This window comes from Podarcis erhardii (assembly GCF_964252035.2).
Source record: "Podarcis erhardii genome assembly, chromosome: 7".
In the NCBI taxonomy this organism is placed as follows: Eukaryota; Metazoa; Chordata; class Lepidosauria; order Squamata; family Lacertidae; genus Podarcis; species Podarcis erhardii.
Window position 1 is genome coordinate 21930611 of NC_138511.1, and position 24934 is coordinate 21955544.

Consider the following 24934-nt stretch of genomic DNA (forward strand, 5'->3'; position numbering starts at 1 on the left):
TAGATGACGAGAGTTAAATGTGCTTAAACCAGAGCAGCCACCGGGTATATTTAATATTTATTTGGCATTCCCCTTATCAGGTGTTTGTCTTCAGCAGACCAGGTACTTTGAGGCAACGAGAAGATTTATTTTTACCAAATGTATCAGCCCGCTAGTCCTGATTGGTACATCTCTGTCCTCTGGAAATATGCAAAGAATGAGAGGGTGGACTCTTCAGAAGCAAAACAGCCCCAGGCAGAGAGACCCATTGGATAATTTTCTTTTAAAAATAAAATAAAAGCAAGCCCCTTTCGCTCTTCCTATTGCTCTGGTTCAATCCTGCAACCTCCCAAAGTCTTTCCTAGGTTACTCATCCCCACACCCAACCACACAGAAACCAGCTCCGGTCCTACTTCCATGGCAAACCTCAGATTTCGTGCATTAACACTGCCTCCATCCCTTCGTGGCAAGAGTGTGCACACTTGTTGCTTCGGAGGGCATTTGTGTACAACAGCCGCAAGCACAGGCACACAGACCGTACACTCATTGAGCACCACGTGCAAATAACTAGGGGTACACAGCTCGCACAATCTCTGTTCGCAGATTGTACACAGTTTGGACGTAAGGTACAAATACCCCTCAGTTGGAAAGCCGTCGTTAGCATTTGCCAGGACACACGTAAAGCCATTCAAATCAAAGGCTTAAGCACACTCAACTCTGTGTCAGATCAGGGTCTTCCGCTCCCCTCCCCACCCCCCCAAAAAACCCCAATTCCCCAAATCAGCACAGAGACAACATTCTCAATATTGCCTGGCGAGGATGTTCCTTGTTTTAACACGGGTATTCATCCGCACTAACGCATGCATGCAATTCCGTTTGGATTATTATTGATTTTTTTTCTTTTCTGTATAATTGTAAGCCACCTAGAGTCTATATTTTTTTATATATATAAAAAGAAAGAAAAGTTAAGCGGGATATCGTTTCAAATTTTAAAAATAAATAAACGGTCGAAACAGTTGGCTGGTGGGACATCCAGCATTTGGAAAAAGGAAAAGACGACAGATGCAAATGGCTTTGTCTGCATTCAAAGTGGGGGGAGTTTGTGCCTGGCAGACAGGAATTCAACAGGTGCAGCTGCTTCCGCTTCCTCTCTCCCCCCCCCCCCAGCAATGATGGATGAGTCAGCACCTGTTTGATATCTGCCTGCCACATAGCTCTTGCAGGTATGGCCACAACTTTAATGTCTGGCGGTGGAATTTCTGCCTCGTAACAAAGTCCCGTGCCCCTTTATGAGCCAGAGCAGTCAAGAGACCACCCCTTGGTTGGATGAGGCCACCTGACACACAAAATGGACCAAGCCTTTCCCCATAAATACACATTAAAAAAATAAATCAATCAGTCTTCATATGAATCCTGGTTGGTGAGTTAATAAACAGGCAGCAATGGAACTGGGAGTTATCTCCGCATGCATGAAAATGGCAGGTGCCCACTTCATGCATCCAAAAGAAGACATGAGGGCATAAAGTGTCAGAGGACCAGCACCGTTCCTAAAGTCCTCACCAACTCCACCTCTCACCTTCCTGTATTGAGCAAGGAATCTGGCTGAATGAGCTCAGAAGCCGCCTTGCAATTGAGCAACTGACTGAGGATGCCGGGAGCCCTGTGCCACCAAGGAATGAACAGATCTGTCCATTTCCCCCCTTTCTCCCCGGTTTTGGACACCCAAAGATTTATATTTTTAGGACCCAACTTATTCTCTGCGGCTGGAAGCTGCTTTAAACACGTTTTAAACATTGCATTCCCATTGTTGAAACCCGCCCTGCAGCCTTAGAAGGTGAAGAGCAGGTTGTTACTATTACTATTCTTAGGAATAATGAGAATTAATAATTTCACTTCGCCCAATTTCTGCTTTTTCCAAGCCTAAATTAAGTTCTCCAAATTTTCTGCTCCTGTTTACAATTGCGATTATTATTTTTAAATCCTCACGGAAATCTGTAAGTCTATAATCTATAAGTCTATAAGTGGCTGGGGAAACCCAGCCAGATGGGCAGGGTATAAATAATAAAATTATTATTATTATTATTATTATGAATAGATGGGCAGGGTATAAATAATAAATAGTAAAATTATTATTATTATTATTATGAAGAAGAAGAAGAAGAAGAAGAGAAGAGTTTGGATTTGATATCCCACTTTATCACTACCCGAAGGAGTCTCAAAGCGGCTAACATTCTCCTTTCCCTTCCTCCCCCCCAACAAACACTCTGTGAGGTGAGTGGGGCTGAGAGACTTCAAAGAAGTGTGACTGGCCCAAGGTCACCCAGCAGCTGTATGTGGAGGAGCGGAGACGCGAACCCGGTTCACCAGATTACGAGTCCACCGCTCTTAACCACTATACCATGCTGGCTCTTGGGTCTTTCCAAAATTCATACGCAATTTCCCCTGAAATTTGCACGCAAATTTCCTTGAAATAATGCATTTTGGTGGGTTCTTTAAAAACAAAAACACTAATATTTGCATTTTGATGCAGGCTTTCCCCTAATGTACACATTTTGTTATGCACTGGAGAACTGCATTGCAACTTTTCAGAATTCCGAAAGGCAGCTGTGTCTTGGTTTGCATCCTGTTTTGGGAAGTCCGAATCAGGTAGGTTTGCATTAAAATCCTAAATGAAGCCAATTTCGCCCCTGCCCTTCATTTTCTCTCTCTTACACATACACCCTCTACACACTTGGTGCCTCACATGTCCTTTTGAGTGCATGAAAAGGTCTACGGCCAACTCACACGACGATGGTTTGTTCCTTCAACATCCTTAAGCCACGGCAGAGTTAAGCCTTGGAGGTAGCTGGTCTTAGAAATGCTACAATAGTTAGAGATGGGAGTCCCTGACTGTCTGGTCCAGGCGTAGTCACAATCTCCAGCTCCCATCAGCCTCAGCCAGCATTGCCAATCAGGGATGATGGGAGTTGTGGTCCAGAAACATCTACGCTTGTTGGCTACGCCTGGACTCGGGGCCCCATTTCCCATCCAAACAGAAGATTCCAGCTATGGTAAGCTGAGAATCACCATGATCTAAAACAGGGATGGGGACTCCATGGCCCTCCAGGTGTTGTCAGACTGATGGGAGTTGTAGTTGGACAACCTCTGGCGAGCTACAGGTTTCCCCACCCCTGGCCAAGAAGACCTTCTGAATCTGGCCAGCAAATCTCTACTTAAAACAGGCACGGAAGAACTTTGGGCCCTCCGGGTGTTGCGGAACTACAACTCCCATCATCCCTGGCTCTTGGCCATGCTTGCAAGGGCTGCTGGGAGAGTTGAGAGTTCAGCAACATCTGGAGGACCCAAGGTTCCCCACCCCTGAGTGAAAAGGACAGCGTGATGGCGAAAACCCTTCTCTTCTTGTGACCCTGAAGAGTGGCTGCCAGTCAGTGCAGACAATACTGGGCTGGATGGACAAAGAGCCTGACTTTGTATAGAGCAGCGCTCTCCATTCTCAAGAAACATATTCTAGCATTGTAGGGAGTTGGACTAGATGCCCCTTGGGCAGGCATAGGCAAACTCAGCCCTCCAGATGTTTTGGGACTACAACTCCCATCATCCCTAGCTATCAGGACCAGTGGTCAGGGATGGTGGGAGTTGTAGTCCCAAAGCATCTGGAGGCCCGAGTTTGCCTATGCCTGCCCAAGGGGGTCTCTTCCAACCCTACAATTCTACGATTCTACATTCACAACACACACACACATATACAGGGCTCAATGGTTTCACCATGAGACCGATGGCTGGCTGAACTCTCATTTCACTGCCATGCACCCTGTCATGTGTTCTGGACAAGTGGTTAAGTTATTACAAACACCAACAAATGCCGTTTGGGAATCGACGCGTTTTGAGCTCCTAACGCATTAGCGACGCAACATTTATCAAGGGATAAATCATTCTCAAGGCAGGGTGATGTGAACAGTTGACAGAGACACCCGGGGGGGGGGGCTGACATGGTCAGAGATAAGCGTCAACAGGCCCTCAAACACATTCCCCAAAAGCCGGTGTCCTTCCGCCTGGCTTCTAACAACTTTTTTTTCCACGGCAAACCAGCATCGGTCGCTTCTTCCGAGCTAGTAAAAAAATCCGACAGGATGAACTACAGATCCCATTAATTTAAGAAACAGAACAAAATTGTAAAAATGGGGAGGGAGAGGGTGTCGTGACACTAAGCTAGCAACTTGATTCCAAAGGAACCAAGACGGGGCGCCATCTATTGTGTGCAACAGAGCTACCGGGCGTTATGAACTTCAAGCCAAATCTGCAACTGGAAACGAGACACGTTCTGCATCAGGGAAGGGTTTGGGGGGTGGCGGCGGCGGCAGGGCGGGGGGGTGGGACATGGACACACTTTAGGCTAAACATTACATCTTCTGTCCAAACTCACCTACGAAGACTTTGAACAACAACAGATTTCCGGAAAAGAAGAAGAAGAAACCCCCCCAAAACAAATAAATAACAAACAAAACGCAAAAAGGGTACATCAGCGTTGTAGGACACATCATCGAGGAGCTTGGTGGGCTGCGGAAGTACAATGCAAATTCTCTTTCCCGTTTTGTGTTTGGTTTTTTGTTTACATATATACAGGAGTCCACCAATAAAATGGTAACCACAGTGCAACGTCCCGGGAGCCTCGCAGCCGGGACAGGATTGGATTGTGCATTCTCTGGGTGTGCCAGGCTGACACACACCGATAAGGGTAACTAAACGCAAGTCCTTAAAGTGGCGTCCATTGAGGAACGGGCGGGGCCCCTCGACAGACGGCAAAAAGGCCAAGTTCTACAACCCCTTGACAGTCTTGGGTTTCTTAGAGGTGTCTGGGGCTGGGGTGCCCGTTATGGTACAACTTCTGTTTGATGTGCACCATGTTCCCGGTCGGTTCGTCGTACTGCCGGTGGTGACGTTTCCTGAACTCCTTGAAGTTACAAAATTTTGGAATCCAAGACCAAGTGGTGTCTGTCAACAGAAAGAGAGAGAGAGAGAGAGAGAGAGACTTCAGCAAAAGCTTAGGTAAAGGTAAAGGGACCCCTGACCATTAGGTCCAGTCGTGGCCAACTCTGGGGTTGAAGTGCTCATCTCACTTTATTGGCTGAGGGAGCCGGCGTACAGCTTCCGGGTCATGTGGCCAGCATGACTAAGCCGCTTCTGGCGAACCAGAGCAGTGCACGGAAACGCCATTTACCTTCCCGCCGGAGTGGTACCTATTTATCTACTTGCACTTTGACATGCTTTTGAACTGCTAGGTTGGCAGGAGCAGGGACCGAGCAACGGGAGCTCACCCCGTCGCGGGGATTCAAACCACCGACCTTCTGATCAGCAAGTCCTAGGCTCTGTGGTTTAACCCACAGCGCCACTCACGTTCAAAAGCTTAGCCATGCTTAAAAACCCAGCCCACGATTGTTGAATTTGGTGGTAAACTTTGAGAAGCATTTCTTGTTTATGACTACTTTTGTAAGTTTGTAATAGGGTTTTTTCCCCCAGCTGGAACTATTATTAATTATTATTATTATTTATTATTATTATTATTATTATTATTATTATTATTATTATTATTTATTACTTATACCCCACTCATCTGGCCGGGCTTCCCCAGCCACTCTGGGCGGCTTCCAACAGAATATTAAAAACATGATAAAACATCAAACATTAAAAACTTCCCTAAACAGGGCTGCACTCTAGAAAGAGTGAAGAAATTCCTTGCTGATATACATCAAATTATCCACTGATCTACCAATAGATCCCGATCTATGATTTACCTATCATGATTTATGGAGTTTTGGGCTTTGAAACTCTCCTTTAATTTATATGCAAATTTAATCAATTAGCTCAATTTAATTCCTACAATTAGTTAAGATTTATTTAATCAGGCAGCCATCCTACTTTGAACTACAGAGTCCCCAAAGAGAGGAAATACATCTCCAAAAATCAAACCCATGGGTTTGAATAAAATTTTAATGGACTAATGTACATGTTTGCATGCTAGACTCTCTCAATGTAGAACACCAGAGATCTGCACTTGTGGCTGATTTGCTACTGGTCCAAGTTACAGGTGCTACTATGGGCATAAAAAAGCCCTTAACAGCTTGGGACCAGTTTATTTCTGATTTGCTGCACTCTTGATGGGGTTATATTCCCTCTGTACGTAGCGAGTTCTCCTGGATCCTTTGCTGTCCCTTGAGGCTCAGCTGGCCTCAGTGCCACCAAAGCCTTCCATCAGCTCCGGCTGGTGGCCCAGCTGCATCCCTCTCTGGGCAGGGATAGCCTAATTTCTGTTGTCTATGCTCTGGTAACCTCTAGGTTAGATTACAGCAATGCACTATACATGGGGATGCCTCGGAAGATGGTGCAGAGACTTCAGCTGGTGCAGAATTAGGCAGCTGGGTTGCTCAATGCGGCAAGACGGTTTGAACATATAACGCTAATCCTGGCCCGACTGCACTAGATGGCAGTTAGTTTCCAGGCCCAATTCAAAGTGCTGGTTTTCACCTATAAAGCCTTAGATGGCTCAGGACCACAAGCACTGCCTCTCCCCATATGAGCTGCCCCAGACCCCGAGATCATCTTCTGAGGCCCTTTTTCATGCGCCTCCTCTGCTAGAGGTCTGGAGAGTGGCAACAAGTGAACGGGGCCTTTTCTGCAGTGGCTCCCCATTAGCGGAATGCACTCCCCAAGGAGGCTTGCCTGGTGCCTTAATTAGACATCTTTAGGTGGCAAGAAAACAAAACCTTATAACCTCCAGCCCTTAACTTTCTGTGGCATTTCAGAAGTGGGTGGAGTGTTTTTCTTTCCCCACTTTGTCTTAATGTATCTACGTGGTGTTTGGGGGGGGGGCAGTTGTTTGGTTGTAAGCTGCTTTGGATGGAAGTTGTTTTGCGTTGCCCTGGGCAAAGTCAAAGGGCTAACAAATTTAATTAATAAATAATAATAAGTTTTTTTGTTTTTTTTAAAAAAATCGCTTGCTGTGACATTGGGTAGTTGTTGCTTTTAATTAAAACCAAACAGGCAGGCAACACAGAGCAGGGTCACATTCTATGATTCTGCGCCAAACATAATTTTACACGCTTCTCCCATGTTTTCCCTTCTCCGCCCCCCACCATCTTTTCTCTAAATCTAAAAGCCCCAATAAAATAAAATAAATACCGGTGCCATAAATTTGTTGACTCATGGTTCAAACACTCAGGGCTACATCCAATACAAATTCTGCTCACCCACGTGAAATAAATGGACATGAATAACTTTGGCCCACTACTGTATTTTTCGCTCTATAAGACGCACCAGACCACAAGACGCACCTGGTTTTTGGAGGAGGAAAACAAGAAAAAAAATATTCTGAATCTCAGAAGCCAGAACAGCAAGAGGGATCTCTGCGCAGTGAAAGCAGCAATCCCTCTTGCTGTTCTGGCTTCTGGGATAGCTGCGCAGTCTGCATTCGCTCCATAAGACGCACACACATTTCCCCTTACTTTTTAGGAGGGAAAAAGTGAGTCTTATAGAACAAAAAATACGGTAATTTCAACGGGTCAACTCTGAGTAGGGCTTTGCTGGAGGAGACAACCCTTCATTTCTGCTGGACATCTTTTAGCTCAGAAACTGGAAAGGTGGTGTTCACCTGGCTTTCCTTTCAACATAAGCACATTTTCACATCTTTGAGGACTAGAAACGTGATCCTCAAAATGGGGACGAAAGCTTGAGGAGCAGAAACGAGGTACCCAGAAACCATGAGGAACCTGCTCCCTCTGGGGAACGTGAAAACACCTCCCCTTGGCGCATCGCCAGCGACAGCGAACCCCTCTGGCAACAGGCCGGTGAGCACTCACTTACCATACCGTCGGCTTGTCCGCCAGGCCCGTACGGCGTAGTGAAGCACTCCATCCATCCACACCAGAAACCAGCTTATGCAGAATCCCAGCAAGAGTCCCAGCATCAGGTCGATTTCCTGCTTGGTGACATTGTCAGTCACAAAGTAGTTCTCCGACGAATCCACCACGGACTGGTCTCCGTCGTAGGGGATGACGTAATGAACATGGTGCCTGTGAGGTTAGGGAGGGAGAGAGAGAAAAGGAGGAAAGCATCAAAGATTGGAGGGCAAAAAAGGAGAAAAGATGGATTTGCAGCCATTAGGGATTCCGCCCAGGTCCTAGGCCGGTGCCATCAGGTGGAATCCTTGAGCCCTTGTCTGGGCTCTTGCAATGAAACAGCCCAAAGCTGATCGGTAGGATACTGGATCTGGTGGGGCATCATTTAAAAACATCAATGCGTGTTAAGTTCACCCCCTCTGCAGGCTCACTAGCTCCGCTGTCACTGGCCAATACTGCCTCGGATACCTAAACAGGGCTAAAAGGTAAAGGGACCCTTAACATTTAAGTCCAGTAGCGAACGACTCTGGGGTTGTGGCGCTCATCTCGCTTTACAGGCTGAGAGAGCCAGTGTTTGTCCACTTCTGCAAACAGTTTTTCCGGGTCATGTGGCCAGCATGACTAAGCTGCTTCTGGCGAACCAGAGCAGCGCACAGAAACGCCATTTACCTTCCCGCTGGAGTGGTACCTATTTATCTACTTGCACTACGTGCTTTCATACTGCTAGGTTGGCAGAAGCTGGGACAGAGCAACGGGAGCTCGCCCCATCATGGGGCCTCGAACTGCCGACCTTCTGATCAGCAAGCCCAAGTGGCACAGTAGTTTAAACCACAGTGCCACCTGCTACCTACATCTAAAGCATTATGAAACAGTCATAGCTTCTCCCAAAGGATCCTGGGAGCTGTAGTTTGTTTAGGGTTCGGGGATGTGTTAGGAGACCCCTGTTCTCCTCACAGAACTATAATTCCCAGACTGGTTTAGCCATCAGTCTCTCTTCCCAGGGAACTAAGGGGTTTGTAGTTTTGTGAAGGGGAATAGGGGTCTCCTAACAACAATGACTTGCTTTGGTCCGTTAATTTCAACAGGTTTGGGGTGTGTGTGTGACAGAGAGAGAGAAACAGAGAGAGAGAATCCAAATAGCACCATCCACAACCAACTGAACGATGTGGAGCTGATCCAGCATATTTCCCTGCATGAAGCATTTCAGTTCAAGGAGGCTTGCACCGGTAAATGTCCAATTGGATGGTGTCCCCTTAGCAGAGCTGGTCACAGGGCTCAAAGTAGTTACAGTGGTACCTCTGGTTAAGAACTTAATTCGTTCTGGAGGTCCGTTCTTAACCTGAAACTGTTCTTAACCTGAGACACCACTTTAGCTAATGGGGCCTCCCGCTGCCACCGCACGATTTCTGTTCTCATCCTGAGGTAAAGTTCTTAACCCGAGGTAATATTTCTGGGTTAGCAGAGTCTGAAACCTGAAGTGTCTGTAACTTGAAGTGTCTGTAACCCGAGGTACCACTGTATCTTTATTTTATTTACTGAATGACTTAGTTGTGGCATATCTTCCTATACACATGAAAATGTAAAATGTCACACTGCAGTTCTTGTGGCTGACAGAAGGTGGCCGCTGCAACTGCAGCATGCTGAATAGCAGGCATGCAGGCAAGTATTTTGTGAAACATGCCTGCTGCGAGGTTTAATGGAAGTAGGGAGGCGAGTTGTGGTGGGATATGTGAGAGGGGCTGTGAATGGAGGGTGTGTTGTCCCATGTGGGGGAAGGGCAGCAGGCAAAAGAGTGAGAAGGGTTGATAAGCACAGCAAGCAGGGGTGGCAGCCCTTTGTGTGTATCTCAAAGCCACCTAACCAGGTAAAATACAAACAGGGAAACATAAAAGCCAGAAAAACATAATGTACAATACAAATCCATTAAATGGATCATAGAATCATAGAGTTGGAAGGGACCATGAGTGTCATCTAGTCCAACCCCCTGCAACGCAGGAATATTTTGCCCAACGTGGGACTTGAACCCACAACCTTGAAATTAAGAGTCTCATGCTCTACCAACTGAGGTATATGGATTGCTCTATATCAGGGGTAGGCAACCCGGGGGCCTTCTCAATCCGGCTCGCGATCAATCGCCTTCTCAATCCGGCCCACGAATGGTCTGGGAATCAGCGTGTTTTCACATGAGTACAATGTGTCCTTTTATTTAAAATGCATCTCTGGGTTATTTGTGGGGCATAGGAATTCGTTCACACCCCCCCCCCCAAAAAAAAATATAGTCATGCCCACCACATGGTCTGAGGGACGGTGGACCGGCCCACGGCTGAAAAAGGTTGCTGACCCCTGCTCTATATCATCCAACAACCTCCCACCCACTAAAATATGAGCAGCGCAGAGTAGGAGAAGCTAACTTAACTACAGTACTTTAGGTAAATTACTGGGGAGGGGGGTGAAGAGAGGAGGCCATTTTAATGCTACCCCTTGCAGGTTTTGCAAGGTTACAGGGGAGGCTGCAATTTGGCAGTGGGGTGGGAGGGATTCAGGGGGTGGGGCTCATGGGTACCATTAAAGGGACCCTGCCCTTTCCCTCCTCCCCAATAAATTGGGCCAAATGGTTCAGGATGAGGCCATAGCTCCAGGACAGAGAATCTGCCTTGCACACAGAACGTCCCAGTTTCAATCCCTAATGTAGGGTTACCAGATGCCCCCGGTTCCCGGGGACAGTCTACGGATTTGCAAATCTGTCCCAGGATAAATTCCGTTCCCAGAATGTCCCCCGATTTGCAAATTTGTCCCTAGGAAACGTGGCAGCGGCAGCCTCAGCAGTCCGGAGCCAGCTTGGTAGCACAGTTGGCTCTGGCTGGCTTCAGGAGCTGCTCGCTGCCCACTGCTGTGGCGCCCGCCATTTTTCCTTGCTGGAACTTCCGGCGAGGAAAAATGGCGGGTGCCACGGCAGCAAGCAGCTCCTGAAGCCAGCCAGAGCTAACTGTGCTACCAGGCTGGCTCCGGACTGCTGACTGCTGCTGCCGCCACCACTGCCAAAGAGGAACTGGGGACGTCCAGCGGTACAAATCTCCTGCCCCCTTTGTTTTGACTGATCGGGGGAGGCTTGGGAGTTGCAGGCGGGCGGCTGTTGCCCCATTTTTTAAAAACTCTGTGCATTTATGTTTCACAGGGTGTGAAAGAAGGGCTTTGCTCATTGCCTGGCAGAGAAACCACGCGCCTTGCACCCCTCCTGGGCAATGGCCCACAACTCCTGAGCCTCCCCCGATCTGTCAAAACAAAGGGGGATCTGTCAAAACTGTGCATTTATGTTTTACAGGGTGCGAAAGAAGGGCTCTTCACCTTTATACAACATGCATGTGTGTCTTTTGCCTCACCATCCCCACAACTGACTCCCTGTTGCTACTCAGCTTCAAAGAAAAAGAAAAGTGTCCCTGAATTCATTGAAAAAAATCTGGTAACCATACCCTAATGGCATCAGCAGGTAGAGCTGGGAAGGTCCCTTATCCGAAACCCTAGAGAGCTGCTGCCAGTCTGTGCAGGCCACATTGTGATCTGACTCAGCACAATCCCTGGCATCTCCCGGTAGGGCTGTTTGAAAGCCTGGACAGCAGCTGCCAGTCAGTGCGGACGACACCAAGCTGGATGCACCAATCAGCTGACTCCGCATCAGGCGCCTTCCTAAATCCCTGCGCCTAAGTGCCTTGTAAACGGTGTCCAGAAACGCTCCGCTGAAGCAGCTTTGTCACCTTGCGTCATGCCACAGCCGCCTCGACCGCAAGCCCCGTTTGGAGGCTCAGGTACGGCTGGGAGGCGTGCTGTTTTCCCTTCCCAGCTGCCGACCCTTCCCCAGTTCCCTTTCTTCTGCGCTCCCGGCCTCTTCCCTCTGTTCACCCAGCCCCTGGGACCACCCTGGCGGAGCACCTCGCTCTGGCAGCCGGACAGCCAGGCTGCAACAGAGAAGAAGGACGCTCAGCATCCCCCACATCCCCCTCGGCAACGCAACAGCCCGCATCGAGCCACTGCAGAGTCAAACTTGGTCACTGCAGCAGCAGCAGCAGCAGCAGCAGCGAAAGAGCACATCTCCCGATTACTTCCAAGCACAGCGGCAGGAAAGCACTCCCTCGACTCTCGCTCCCTGTTTTGTCAGGGACAGGCGCCGCTCCTCTTTGCGCCCACGGTGGTGAGATGTTAGGGGGGGGGTCCCTTAAAATAATGGAAAGTGTTTCCGCATCTCCATATGGGCATAGAGTTTCTGTATCAAGTCACAACCTTGCCCAGATGTCAAAGAAGTTAAGTTTCGGTGGAGTGGGTGTGCGTTTGCAAACCCTCCAAGTCTTCCTGTTTTCCAGGGACAGACCCAAATTTAGAGAAGCCGTCCCAGTTTCTGATTTGATCCTGGAATATCCCGCTTTTCCTTTGGATGTCCCTGTTTTCATTAGAGAAATGTTGGAGAGTAAGGAGTTATGTGACCCCCCGAGCCAAGGGGGTATACAAGCTTTAGAAGAACATCTGAAGGCAGCCCTGTATGGGGAAGTGTTTTTTTAATGTTTAATGTTTTATTATGTTTTATTATGTTTACAGTGGTACCTCAGGTTAATACCTTAATTCTTTCTGGAGGTCTGTTCTTAACCTAAAACTGTTCTTAACCTGAGGTACCACTTTAGCTAATGGGGTCTCCCACTGCTGCCGCGCCGCCACCACGTGATTTCTGTTCTCAACCTGAAGCAAAGTTTTTAACCCGAGGTACGATTTCTGAGTTAGCAGAGTCTGTAACCTGAAGCATATGGAACCTGAAGCGTCTGTAACCCAAGGTACCACTGTATTATGTTTATTATGTTGGAAGAATGGCTGGGGCAACCCAGTCAGGTGGGCAGGGTATAAATAATAAAACTATTATTGTTATTATTGTTATTGTTATTATTGAATAAAGGTAAGGTAAAGGTACCCCTGCCCGTACGGGCCAGTCGTGTCCGACTCTAGGGTTGTGCGCTCATCTTACTTAAGAGGCCGGGAGCCAGCACTGTCCGCAGACACTTCCGGGTCACGTGGCCAGCGTGACGAAACTGCTCTGGCGAGCCGGCACCAGCACAGCACACGGAAACGCCGTTTACCTTCCCGCTATAAAGCGGTACCTATTTATCTACTTGCACTTAGGGGTGCTTTCAAACTGCTAGGTGGGCAGGAGCTGGGACCGAACGATGGGAGCTCACCCCGCTGCGGGGATTTGAACCGCCGACCATGTGATCGGCAAGTCCTAGGCACTGAGGTTTTACCCACAGCGCCACCCGCATCCCTATTTTCATCAGAGAAATGTCGGAGGGTATGCATTTACCCAGAGGGCTCCTCCAGACAACCCGTTTCTTGAGCCTTCATCCCAATTTGCTCTCCCAAAGCTTACACGGAGGTTATCTGTGCTTATGGTGGTTACAGAGTGGTTCGATGTGGGGATACTTCTTCGTTTCCAATCAGTGTCTGTCCTGTAACTTCCTGCTGAAATAATTGTTCTGGCTTATTTCTCATTTTAAGAGCCTAAAAAAAGAGCCCGCTGGATCAGACCAGTGACCCATCTTGTCCAGCATTCTGTTCTCACAGCACTGGCAGACTTTGGGCTCTGAAATTTCAGTGGCACCTTGTGCTGCCCTAAAATCCTGTGCCCCCTGCCTCTCTCGCTCCATTCCACAGCACGGTTGTGGCACCCCCTGCAGCATGGCACCCAATGTGCCCGTACCAGTCACGCCACCCTAAACTGCCTTTGCTCACAGTGGCCAACCAGATGCAACCATCGGAAGACCAAAGCAACTCTCCAGCAACTAATATTCAGAGGCAAGCTCCCTCTTCTGGTGGAGAATGAACATAGCCACTGAGGCTCATAGCCACTGATAGCCTTGTCCTCCATGAACCTGCCTAATCCTCTTCTAAAGCCATCCAAGAATAAGAATAAGGCCTGGTAGCAGTGGTGTAGCATGGGTTGTCAGTACCCGGGGTGATGCGGAGGGAGGGAAATGGGCAGAGTATGCAGGCACTGCAGAGATAAGAAAAGAAGAGTCGTTCCATTATCTGGAGAAGTCACTTCCTTGTCTGCATGGATAAGCATGCAGCTGTACTGAAAGTTTGCGCCCCCTAACAATATTGCGCCCGGGGCCCCACCAATACATTACACCACTGCCTGGTAGATCGAGCCAATGGCACACGTAGTCCAGCTTCTTATTCTCACAGTGGTCAACCCAGATGTCTGTGGGAAACCCACAAGCAGGATCGGAGCGCAAGAGCGTTCTTCCTCCCTGTGGTTTCCAGCAACTGGTATTCAGAAGTATATTCCGACTGTGGAGGCAGAGCATGGCCATCATGGCTTGTAGCCCTTGATAGCTTTGTCCTCCGCAAATTTGTCTCTCCCTCTTTTGAAGCCACCTAAGTCGGTGGCCGTCGCTGCCTCCTGTGGCAGAGAGTTCCATAGTTTAACAATGCATTTTTGCCAAGCCGCGATGCAAGAGTGCTCCCCTGGATGGCAATCACGCAGTTATACAGAGGAAGCATCGCAGAACAAGTAGTAGAGCAGAACGCTGTGCAGACAGTCCTGAACAAATCTACTGCTAATACGCTATTATCGCGGCAGTGGCATGTTGCAGAATACGCCCACATTAAAAACCCCAGAACTGGAAAGACACTATGCCTGCTCCTTATCAAGCCTTCTTTCTGATTTGCTTGCAGGGTCTTCCTATTAATCACGCCTTCCTCTCACCCTTTTCTGCATAGAATAATAGAATTGTGGAGTTGTGTGAGACCCTGTGGGTCATCTATTCCAACCCCCTGCGACACACTTTCCTAACCACATAAAGCTGTTTGTTTGTTTTTAAGTGGATTGGTTGCGCCAGCGGGCGCTTTGTTCCACTGTGAATCGAGTGAACTTCCATTTCCACGGTGGCCTCAGCAGTTCACTCCTCCTAGGCCAGGGGTCAGCAAACCTTTTCAGCAGGGGGCCGGTCCACTGTCCCTCAGACCTTGTAGGGGGCCAGACTATTTTTTTTAAAAAAAGAACAAATTCCTATGCCCCACAAATAACCCAGAGATGTATTTTAAATAGAAGGACACATTCTACTCATGTATTTTGAGGGTCAGCTGTTCTATAGCAAAGACCAACTCCATTCTGGGATTCAATGTTCTATGAAACCTCTCTCTCTCTCTCTCCTAATAGAAAAAGGGAATTGTCAGGTGAACTAAGGCAACGCCCCCTGCTTCAGAGGCCGGCTCAGGACAGGCAATTGGTGAGTCAATGAACAGAGGCAAGAATGGGGAACCTGTGGCCTTTCTGGTTGCTGCTGGGATTTCAGCTCCCACCAACCCCAGGCAGCAAAGCCAACAGTCAGGGACGATGGGAGTTGTAGTCCACATGTGGGAGCTTCCCATCCCTGGAATAATGCCCAGGTGGAATAAAGCCTGCTTCTGTATGTGTGGAAATGGAATTGGGGGTCTTTGGTGTGGAGCATAACAGATCCACCGCTTTCATTTGTGAAATCAACCTCCAGGCACCTTCCAAAGTGGCGGGGGCACTTCTGGTGTTGCAATTCAGTTCCAGAACAGCTGCTTTGAATTCAGAAGGTCCCAGGACCACCCCTTTGCCTTCTGAGACCTTAGCAGGACTTCTTGCACATTTTCAAGCATAAGGACTAGATACTTAGGCTTTTTTCAAAAAAAAAAAAATGAAAGCTGGGATTCCCAACAACAAGAATAAATAGGATTCAGAAGAAAGAAGAAGAAGAAGAGTTTGGATTTGATATCCCGCTTTATCACTGCCCGAAGGAGTCTCAAAGCAGCTATATATTCTCCTTTCCCTTCCTTCCCCACAACAAACACTCTGTGAGGTGAGTGGGGCTGAGAGACTTCAGAGAAGTGTGACTAGCCCAAGGTCACCCAGCAGCTGCATGTGGAGGAGCGGGGAATCAAACCCGGTTCACCAGATTATGAGTCTATCGCTCTTAACCACTACACCACGCTGGCTCTCACACTGCCTTCTATCAGTTCAAGCCACTAGCCTATCTAGAACAGTACTGTCCACACTGACTGGCAGTAGCTCTTTGGGGTTTTAGGCAGTGGTTTCCCCCAGCCCTACTTGGAGATGCCAGGAATTGAACCCAGGACCTTCTGAATGAGAAGCGGATGCTCTGCCGCTGAGCTACAGTTCTTTCTCTACAGCGTGCCAAAGTCCTTGGAGAACCCCCTCATTTCTGATGACCCTTGGAGCCCCTTCCAATTCTATGATTGTATGATTCTATTCACAGGGACTGATACATTTTGCCCGGGGAGCTATTAATGGAACAGAGACACTGGTGGGTGGACAGGGGTGGGGGGAGAGGTACAGTCCTGGCTCACACCAAGGGAATCTGATTATGGAAGGTGGAGTTTGCCAGCTTGCATTGGCAACCAAATACTTCCTTATGAGCAGGGAGCCCAAGTCACAAATTCTCCCAGCCAGTTTCCTATTTGCTTAAATTAGCATCGTTAGTGAGAACTGGATCCATTATTACAGGGGCGGCAATGGTACTTCTTGCTTCTGCAAAGCCTACCCATTCACTGCTCTCTTTGGCATGAGTTGGTGGGGGAAGAACCGCAGCTCAATGGAACAATCACCTGCTCTGCATGCAGAAGGTCACAGGTTCAATCCCCAACGTCTCCAGGTAGGAGAGACAGACCTCTGCCTCAAACTCTATACAGTGGTACCTCAGGTTACAGACACTTCAGGTTACAGAGTCCGCTAACCCAGAAATAGTACCTCGGGTTAAGAACTTTGCTGCAGGATGAGAACAGAAATTGTGCAGCAGTGGGAGGCCCCATTAGCTAAAGTGGTGCTTCAGGTTAAGAACACTTTCAGGTTAAGAATGGATCTCCAGAACGAATTAAGTTCTTAACCCGAGGTACCACTGTAGAGAGTACAGACAACACTGAGCTCACTACACCAATGGTCTGGCTCGCAATCAGGCAGTTTCCTTCGTTTCCAATAGCCCTTTAGTGAGCTTTGCAGAGCCTTCCTCATCAGGAACAAGTTCCACTGCGTTTAATCCTTCCCAGAAAGTGTGTTTCAAATTGCAGTCTTCATTCCCCTTTCTACAAACGTACTCAGAGCAACGTTAGATCTCCATAGCACACGGCGCTTTAACCGGTGATATTAAAAACACAAGAAGCTGCTTACATGAGCTTCATCTAGGTCTAATTTTTTGGTTTAACCCAATTGATTCACAGTTGTCGCCAAACTGATTCCCAGAAAGTTCTATCTGAATATGAAAGTTATCCATCGGCAGAAGCCCAGTTGAAAAACCAAGAGAGGGAATGTCAGCATTTTACTTGGGCTACCCCATCTGGAAAACAAATCAGCTCCATCCAATCAGATCAAGGAGGTGGCGGGTTGATGCTTATTTGAAAAGCAGAGATTTCTGCATGGCAAGGGGTTGAACTAGATGATTCCCATTCTATGATTTTGCATGAAAAGGAATATTTGACAAAATGCCGCAACCCTGCAGTGGACCATGTCGTAAGAACATTAGAAGACTGTGGGTGATGGATCAGGCCAAAGGCCCACCTGGCCAACCAGGTGTCTGTATGGGAAGCCCAAAAGCAGGACCTGAGAGCAACAGCAACGGTCCCCACTTGCAATCCCTAGCAACTGAGGTTCAGAAGCATATTGCCTCCATCGGTGGAAGGAGAACATAGCCATTAGGGATAGTAGCCAATGACAGTCTCATTCCCCGTGAATTTGTCTAGTCCCCTTTTAAAGCCATCCAGGCTGACCACATAGCACCTACATTGGCTCCCAGTATGTTTCTGGGCACAATTCAAAGTGTTGGTGCTGACCTTTAAAGCCCTAAACGGCCTCAGCCCAGTATACCTGAAGGAGCGTCTCCACCCGCATCGTTCTGCCCGGACACTGAGGTCCAGCGCCGAAGGCCTTCTGGCGGTTCCCTCACTGCAAGAAGCAAAGTTACAGGGAACCAGGCAGAGGGCCTTCCTGGTGGTGGCGCCTGCCCTGTGGAACGCCCTCCCACCAGATGTCAAGGAAATCAACAACTATCTGACTTTTAGAAGACATCTGAAGGCAGCCCTGTTTAGGGAAATTTTTAATATCTGATGAATTATTGTGTTTTAATATTTTGCTGGAAGCCACCCATAGTGGCTGGGGAAACCCAGCCAGATGGGCAGGGTATGAATAACAAATTATTATTATTATTATTATTATTATTATTATTATTATTATTATTATTATTACCACCACAGCCTCCTGGGGCAGTGAGTTCCATAGTTTAAGCACTGTGGAAAGAAGTCTTTCCTTCCACTGGTCCTGAATCGTCCAACATTCAGCTTCACCAGATGTCCACTGTTTCTCGAGTTACGAGACAGGGAGAAAAGCTTTTCTCTGTCTGTTCTTGTGCTTCTGTCATGCCTCCACTTTTGGCTAAAGTAATTTCCAAAAAGCCCCAAACCTTTTCTCACAGGGGGAGTCGCCCCACCTCCTTGATCACCCTGGTCTTCCTCTTCTGAACCTTTATAATATCCTTTTCTGAGGCAACCAAGTCGTTCAAACGACAAATGCGACAAATGCGTCCATTGACAACAAGGTTGGAGGGGGAGGGAGCAAAATGCACAACGCAGGAGAAAGCCATCGGGGGGGCGGGGGCAGACATCCTCTCTGCCAGCATCCCAAAAGACGAGGTGAATTAAAAGGCAATAGAAGTTTCCATTGCTTTTTAAAAGGGCCGATCGATGGGATAATTTTCCTAAGTTGATCGCTGCTGATAGCAGCAAAAGCCAGCGCATTAAGACAGGCTGGGCACTGCCCGCCTTCTCCCTGCGCCAGGCTGCTAACAAGGTCATTGGAAAGACCCCCACAAGGCTGTTCATGCTCCATCGTGTTATGTGGCGATTACACGAATCCATTAGTGGCTGCGCTTATTCGCAAGGGGCTTCCCGGAGTCACCCTGCTTGCAGATCTCGTCCTGCCTCTCTCTCTCTCTCTCTCTCTCTCTCTCTCTCTCTCTCACACACACACACACACACACACACTGGAGAAAAATAACAATGACAACAATTCCATAACTGGACATCTGCAGCTCTCTGCAGCCAGACAATTCAAGCATCTGTCCTACCCGGAATGGAGTATCCGGTGAGGAATTTGGCACGCAAAGAACCTCGGTTGCTTTCCCTCTCTAAATAAGTTTCTAGTCCTTGTGGCTTCCAATTTTGGGCACCTGTATCTTGCTTGCCTGGATAGAGGATGGAGAGGGGTGTGTTCAAGCTTATTGGACAAAGGCAACGTTTGCATTTGTTGCTCCGCCCACTTTTGAGACGGGTGGACCAATGGTGAGGCAGGTGCCTAGATCCGCACGCCCCCTTACTCTGGGATCTGACTCCTTATTCACCATTGAGCCCTGATTAGCCACCTTGAACTTTTAAGAAAGGCAGGACATAAGAGTTTTAAAGAAATCAGTGCCCTCTGTGCCCATCTGGCAGCAAGAGGTCGCTGCCATCTTTCCTACTACTTGGAATTGAACCAGGGAAAATTCACATCCAAAACTGACTCCATGGCCACTGCCTCTCTCCCCTGTGCAGAAAGATGCCTTATAACAAGCCACACCGTTGGCCCATCAGGCCCCATACTGTCTACACTGACTGGCAGTGTTGCTCTCAGGGGTGCAACCCCCTCCTTTGATGAGGAAGGACTGTAATGCAGTAGTTCGAGCAACTAAGCATAGAGAAGGTCCCAGCATCTCCAAACAGGTCTGAGAAAGGCTTTCTCTGAAACGCTACAGAGCTGCTGACAATCTGTGCAGGCAATACTGAGCTCAATGGCACAATGGTCTGACTCAGTATAGTTACAGGTCTCAGGCTGGGAAGTGCCCCTCTCTGAAAGGCAATGAAAGGCATTTATTAGTCGATTTCCCAAGGTTTAAGGTGGCTTGAGTTTATCGTTTAAAACAAAACTTAAATAATACAGAAAACACAGATTTAACAGAAACAGCCAAATAGACTAACCAGCCAAGCCAAAAGCTAGACAGAAGAGATGGAAGTGGGTTATTGTTTCAATGTTTTGTTTTTAATTATTTACTTGTTTTCATCCTGTACAGTGGTACCTCAGGTTAAGTACTTAATTCGTTCTGGAGGTCCGTACTTAACCTGAAGCACCACTTTAGCTAATGGGGCCTCCTGCTGCCACCACACGGCCGCCATGCGATTTCTGTTCTCATCCTGAAGCAAAGTTCTTAACCCAAGGTACTATTTCTGGGTTAGCGGAGTCTGTAACCTGAAGCGTATGCAACCTGTAGTGTATGTAACCCGAGGTACCACTGTATTTTGTTCTGTGAACCGCCCTGAGATCTCAGGACGAAGGGTGGTCTGTAAATCGAATCGATAAATGAAAGTAAATAAATAAAATAAAAAACCCTGGAGAGAGACATTGCCAGTCCGTGCAGGCAATACCAAACTCAAGGCACCGGTCCTCTGACTCTGCACAAGGCCGCTTCCTACGTCCCTAGAAGCAGCCGAGCCTTTTGCAAACCCGGCAGCACGCTGGCGTTTGTTGCTCGCGGTGAACATGCCCCTCCATGTCACTCTGAGAAGAAGATGCTCCCATCACAGGTGACTCTGAGGACCAGCAGATCGTTATTGCAGCCACTTTGCCAGATTTCCCCAGGAGCAGGGATCCAAATTCGATATTATTATTTTTCCAGAGTGCAAGAATGTGGAGAGAGAGAGAGACAAACCACCCAGATCGGCTGGTAGGCCTCTCTCCTGACACACGGGTGAGCATAACGCCGACTGACAACGCAAGATGGGGAACGCAGAAACGGTCTTGAATTCATTAGCTGGGGGAAAGTGTGTCACTCTATAGAGCCGGGCCGGGAAGACAAGAGACGAAATCAGACAAGGCTCCACACACTTCCCTGCTTCTAATTCACTCCCTTGTCATCGCTCCTGCCCACCCTCCGGGTTTGGTCGTTTCTGGTTCTCGGCAAACGTCTTGATGCCGCCCCGAGAGAATAGGCAGGCCTCCGCGTGCGGCGCTTGACACAAGGCTAGCCCGGCTGAGCCCTGAGCCAGGCAAAATCCACACTCCGGCACTGAGCGACAGTATAAGCCCTTAAAAACAGACTGAGGTTCTAGTCCTCATGGTTCTGAATTCAGGGCAAACGTCGATCGTCTGGGAAGATCATACCCTCCAACATTCCTCTGACGAAAATAGGGGTGTCCTAAATAATAATAATTATACCCCACCCATTTGACTGGGTTGCCCCAACCACTCTGGGCGGCTTCCAACATACATTGTTACCTCGGGTTACATACGCTTCAGGTTACATAAACTTCAGGTTACAGACTCTGCTAACCCAGAAATAGTGCTTCAGGTTAAGAACATTGCTTCAGGATGAGAACAGAAATCGTTCTCCAGCGGCGCGGCAGCAGTGGGAGGCCCCATTAGCTAAAGTGGTGTCTCAGGTTAAGAACAGTTTCAGGTTAAGTACAGACCTCTGGAACGAATTAAGTACTTAACCCGATGTACCACTGTATATCAAAGCATAATCAAGCATCAAACATTAAAAAAACTTCCCTAGACAGGCAGTGTTCAAAATTCCCATTACTCTAGGCGCATTTTGCGACAAGGAATTTCATTAGCACAAGCAGTTTCTGAGCTCTGGGCACCTAAGATTTCAGATTAAAACCGCGGAGTGGAAGAAAAGGAGGAGCTTTTTTGCCTCCCCACTTCCAGCTACTCTCTGAAGACTAGAGAAGAGACTCTTTGAAGAATATTAGGGGAGTGGCCAGAGGAAGGACTAGACCATGCGAAAAATGAACATAATATTTTAGCTGCAGTTCATTCATCTTTAGCTTTGTATTATTGTTACAAAAAAAAGCACGCCTAGGCATTCCGTTGTTGCATCCCTAACCTGGGTTTAAGGTGCCGTTTAGCTCCTAGCTTTTCATAGCTCAGTTTCTAACAGGCAGTAAACAGGGCTGCCTTCAGATGTCCTCTAAAGGTTCTATAGCTATTTATCTCCTTGGCTCAGGGGTTGCATATCTCCATCCTTACCAACCTTTCTCCGATGACAACAGGGACACCCTAAGATTCCGGGATCAAATCAGAAACCGGGACGGCTTCTGTAAATCTGGGACCGTCCCTGGAAAATAGGGACACTTGGAGGGTCTGGAAGAAGCCTGGAACTCAGCTGCAAATATAATGTTTAAATGCATTATACAAACGTGACGCTAGATGGCGATGGTTAGCTTATGGCAAATTCAATATATATTTTAAAAGGGTTTTTTTAAAGCATTTTCACAGCGTTTTTTATTTGTGTCTAGATTCCACCCTAGAGGACTTGCCGATCGGAAGGTCAGCAGTTCGAATCCCCGCGATTGGGTGAGCTCCCATTGCTCGGTCCCTGCTCCTGCCAACCTAGCAGTTCAAAAGCACATCAAGTGCAAGTAGATAAATAGGTACCACTCTGGCGGGAAGGTAAACGGCGTTTCCGTGCGCTGCTCTGGTTCACCAGAAGCGGCTTAGTCATGCTGGCCACATGACCCGGAAGCTGTACACCGGCTCCCTTGGCCAGTAAAGCGAGATGAGTGCCGCAAGCCCAGAGTCGGTCACGACTGGACCTAACGGCCAGGGGTCCCTTTACCTTTACCTTTAGATTCCGCCCTAGTCAGTAATGACTGTTAGCACTTCAGAGGCAGCCCTTCCTAGACAGATTGGAAATTGAACCTGCCGTCTTCTGCCTGCCAGGCAGCTGCTCCAATCCTGATCTGCAGTCCTTTCCTGGAGACAAAGGAGCATAGGAAGTTGCCTTATCCCGAGTCAGAACACTGGCCCAGCAAACTTAGTATCACCTACACTGAACGGCAGTGGCTCTCCAGGGTTGTAAGTTGGGGGCAATCCTTGCTGTCCTGGGAGGTGCCAGGAATTGAACCTTCTGCAGGCATAGCAGGTGTCCTACCACTTCCCTTCTTTAATCCCCCAATCGGCCGTGAAGCTCCCTGGGCAACCTTGGGCCAGTCACTGCCTCTCAACCCAGCCTACCTCGTAGGACTGTTGTTATAGGGATTAAAGGAGGAACGGGAAGAACTTTGGAGGACATGCAATACATTTACAGATGCTTCAGGTTGCAATTTTTGGGGGGTTACAGACATGCCGAAACCCAGAAGTACTGGAACAGGTTACTTCTGGGTTTCGGCGGTCATGCATGCGCAGAAGCACTAAATCACACTTTGCGCATGCGCAGAAGCGCCGAATCGCAACCCGCACGTGCGGAGACACGGAGTTGTGGGTTGCGAACGTGCCTCCCACACAGATCACGTTCGCAACCCGAGCGTCCACTATACAGTGGTACCTCAGGTTACAGACGCTTCAGTTTACAGACTCCGCTACCCAGAAATAATACCTCGGGTTAAGAACTTTGCTTCAGGGTGAGAACAGAAATCGCACAGCAGCAGCGCAGCAGGCCCCATTAGCTAAAGTGGTGCTTCAGGTTAAGAACAGTTTCAGGTTAAGAACTGACCTCCGGAACAAATTAAGTTCTTAACCCGAGGTACCACTGTAACGAATGAAAGAGCCTGGGAACGGGGGAAGAAACTTCACCAACTTCTAGGCCAGACTTCACCAACCTAGTGCCCACCAGCCAGGTGTTTTGGGCAGGCAGTGAGGGCGCCAGGCATAGACCCCATCCGAAAATCCAGTACGGAGGCTGCCTAGGCCAGGATTTGTGGAGCTGCACATTGACTCCATCTCCCCAGCAGGGCTAGGGATTTTCGTTTATTCAACAAAATCTATATACCATGACTGTAAAACAGCAACCACAGCAACGAACAAACCGCTAAATGGTTTACGAAAGCTTTAGAATCATTGATTAAAATGACCAGCGCAAAACCAAATATTTAGAACGATCCAGAAGATGGTGAAAATCAGCAGAGATGGAGATAAAACATCTACATGTCTGGACAGACTTCCCTAAATAAAAATGTTTTTTAAGCCAGCACCAAAAAGAAGATTGAAAGGTGACCATGAAGGGACAGGAAAACCCTAAGAATTTCTATTTCTCTCAGTTTCTAATATCTTATACTCATCTTTCCACAACCCCACATCTGTTTGCATTCTGATGCGATTTTCTCACCTTTTTTCGCATGCAGTTCTTGCCCAATATTCATATTGTTGCAAAGCAATTTTCCCTTACGTAATGCATGCCCAGATGAATTTTTACGAATATATGCATTTTTATGCACACCTTATCCTAATAAGATGCAATTTTGGTACACATTCATCAGCTTGACCTGCATAGCAAACTTCAGAGAAGCACAGATTTCAAAGGTTGGGGCACTTTGGTTCTTGTATTTTTTCCAAAAAGTGCATGTAAATTCACCTCTCAATGGGAACTCAGTCAGATTTCTCCCCCACCCCTAAAACACGGGCAAGGGTCAAGGATGACAGGAGTTGTGGCCCTTTCAATATTGCTGGACTACAACTCCCATTTTCCTCCATCAATAGTCATGCTGGCTTAGGGCTGATGGTAGTCGGAGTCCACCAACCTTCAGAAGGCAATATGACTCTCATCCGACACCTAGACCTCCCCATACAGACTGTGGGAGCCTTCTCCTACGAGGGATGCAAAAGCCACAAGGTTGTTTGGTTCTTTCGGGGAGAGATATTCCAAAGGGGTGGGAAACGGGGTGCTTATGAATGACGCACCATTTGCCAACAGATCAAAACAAACCTCGCTAGCTGGAAAAGTAGTCGTGAAAATGATGTATAATTGGTTCCTAACTCCTACAAAAATAGCAAAAAATGTATAGGACTGCTACAAATATCTATTGGCAGTGTAAAGAGAAGGAAGGAACATTCTACCACATTTGGTGGGCGTGCAAGATGACAAAAGCATATTGGGAAATGATTTATAATGAGTTGAAGAAAATGTTTTAAAAACCAGAAGCCTTTTTATTAGGAATTTTAGGTCCAGAAATACCAAAGGTCCAGAAATACCAAAGGAATAGAAAAGTCAGTTTATGCACGCTACGGCAGCTGCACAGAT

General features: G+C 47.9%; 1 protein-coding gene across 2 annotated transcripts in view; it reads right to left on the minus strand.

Moving 5' to 3' along the window:
• Nucleotides 1-2138: 2138 nt before the first annotated feature.
• Nucleotides 2139-24934, minus strand: part of TMEM240 (transmembrane protein 240) — a 41920-nt gene continuing 19124 nt past the window's right edge. Inside the window, exons 3-4 of one of the 2 annotated variants that reach the window (XM_081871368.1) lie at nucleotides 7837-8045; nucleotides 2139-4971 (exon numbers count right to left, since the gene is read on the minus strand). In XM_081871368.1, coding sequence (XP_081727494.1) covers nucleotides 4823-4971; nucleotides 7837-8045 — 358 coding nt within the window. In that variant the 3' untranslated portion in view covers nucleotides 2139-4822. The remainder of the gene's footprint in view (nucleotides 4972-7836; nucleotides 8046-24934) is intronic. The other variant, XM_081871367.1, reaches the window with a different exon arrangement.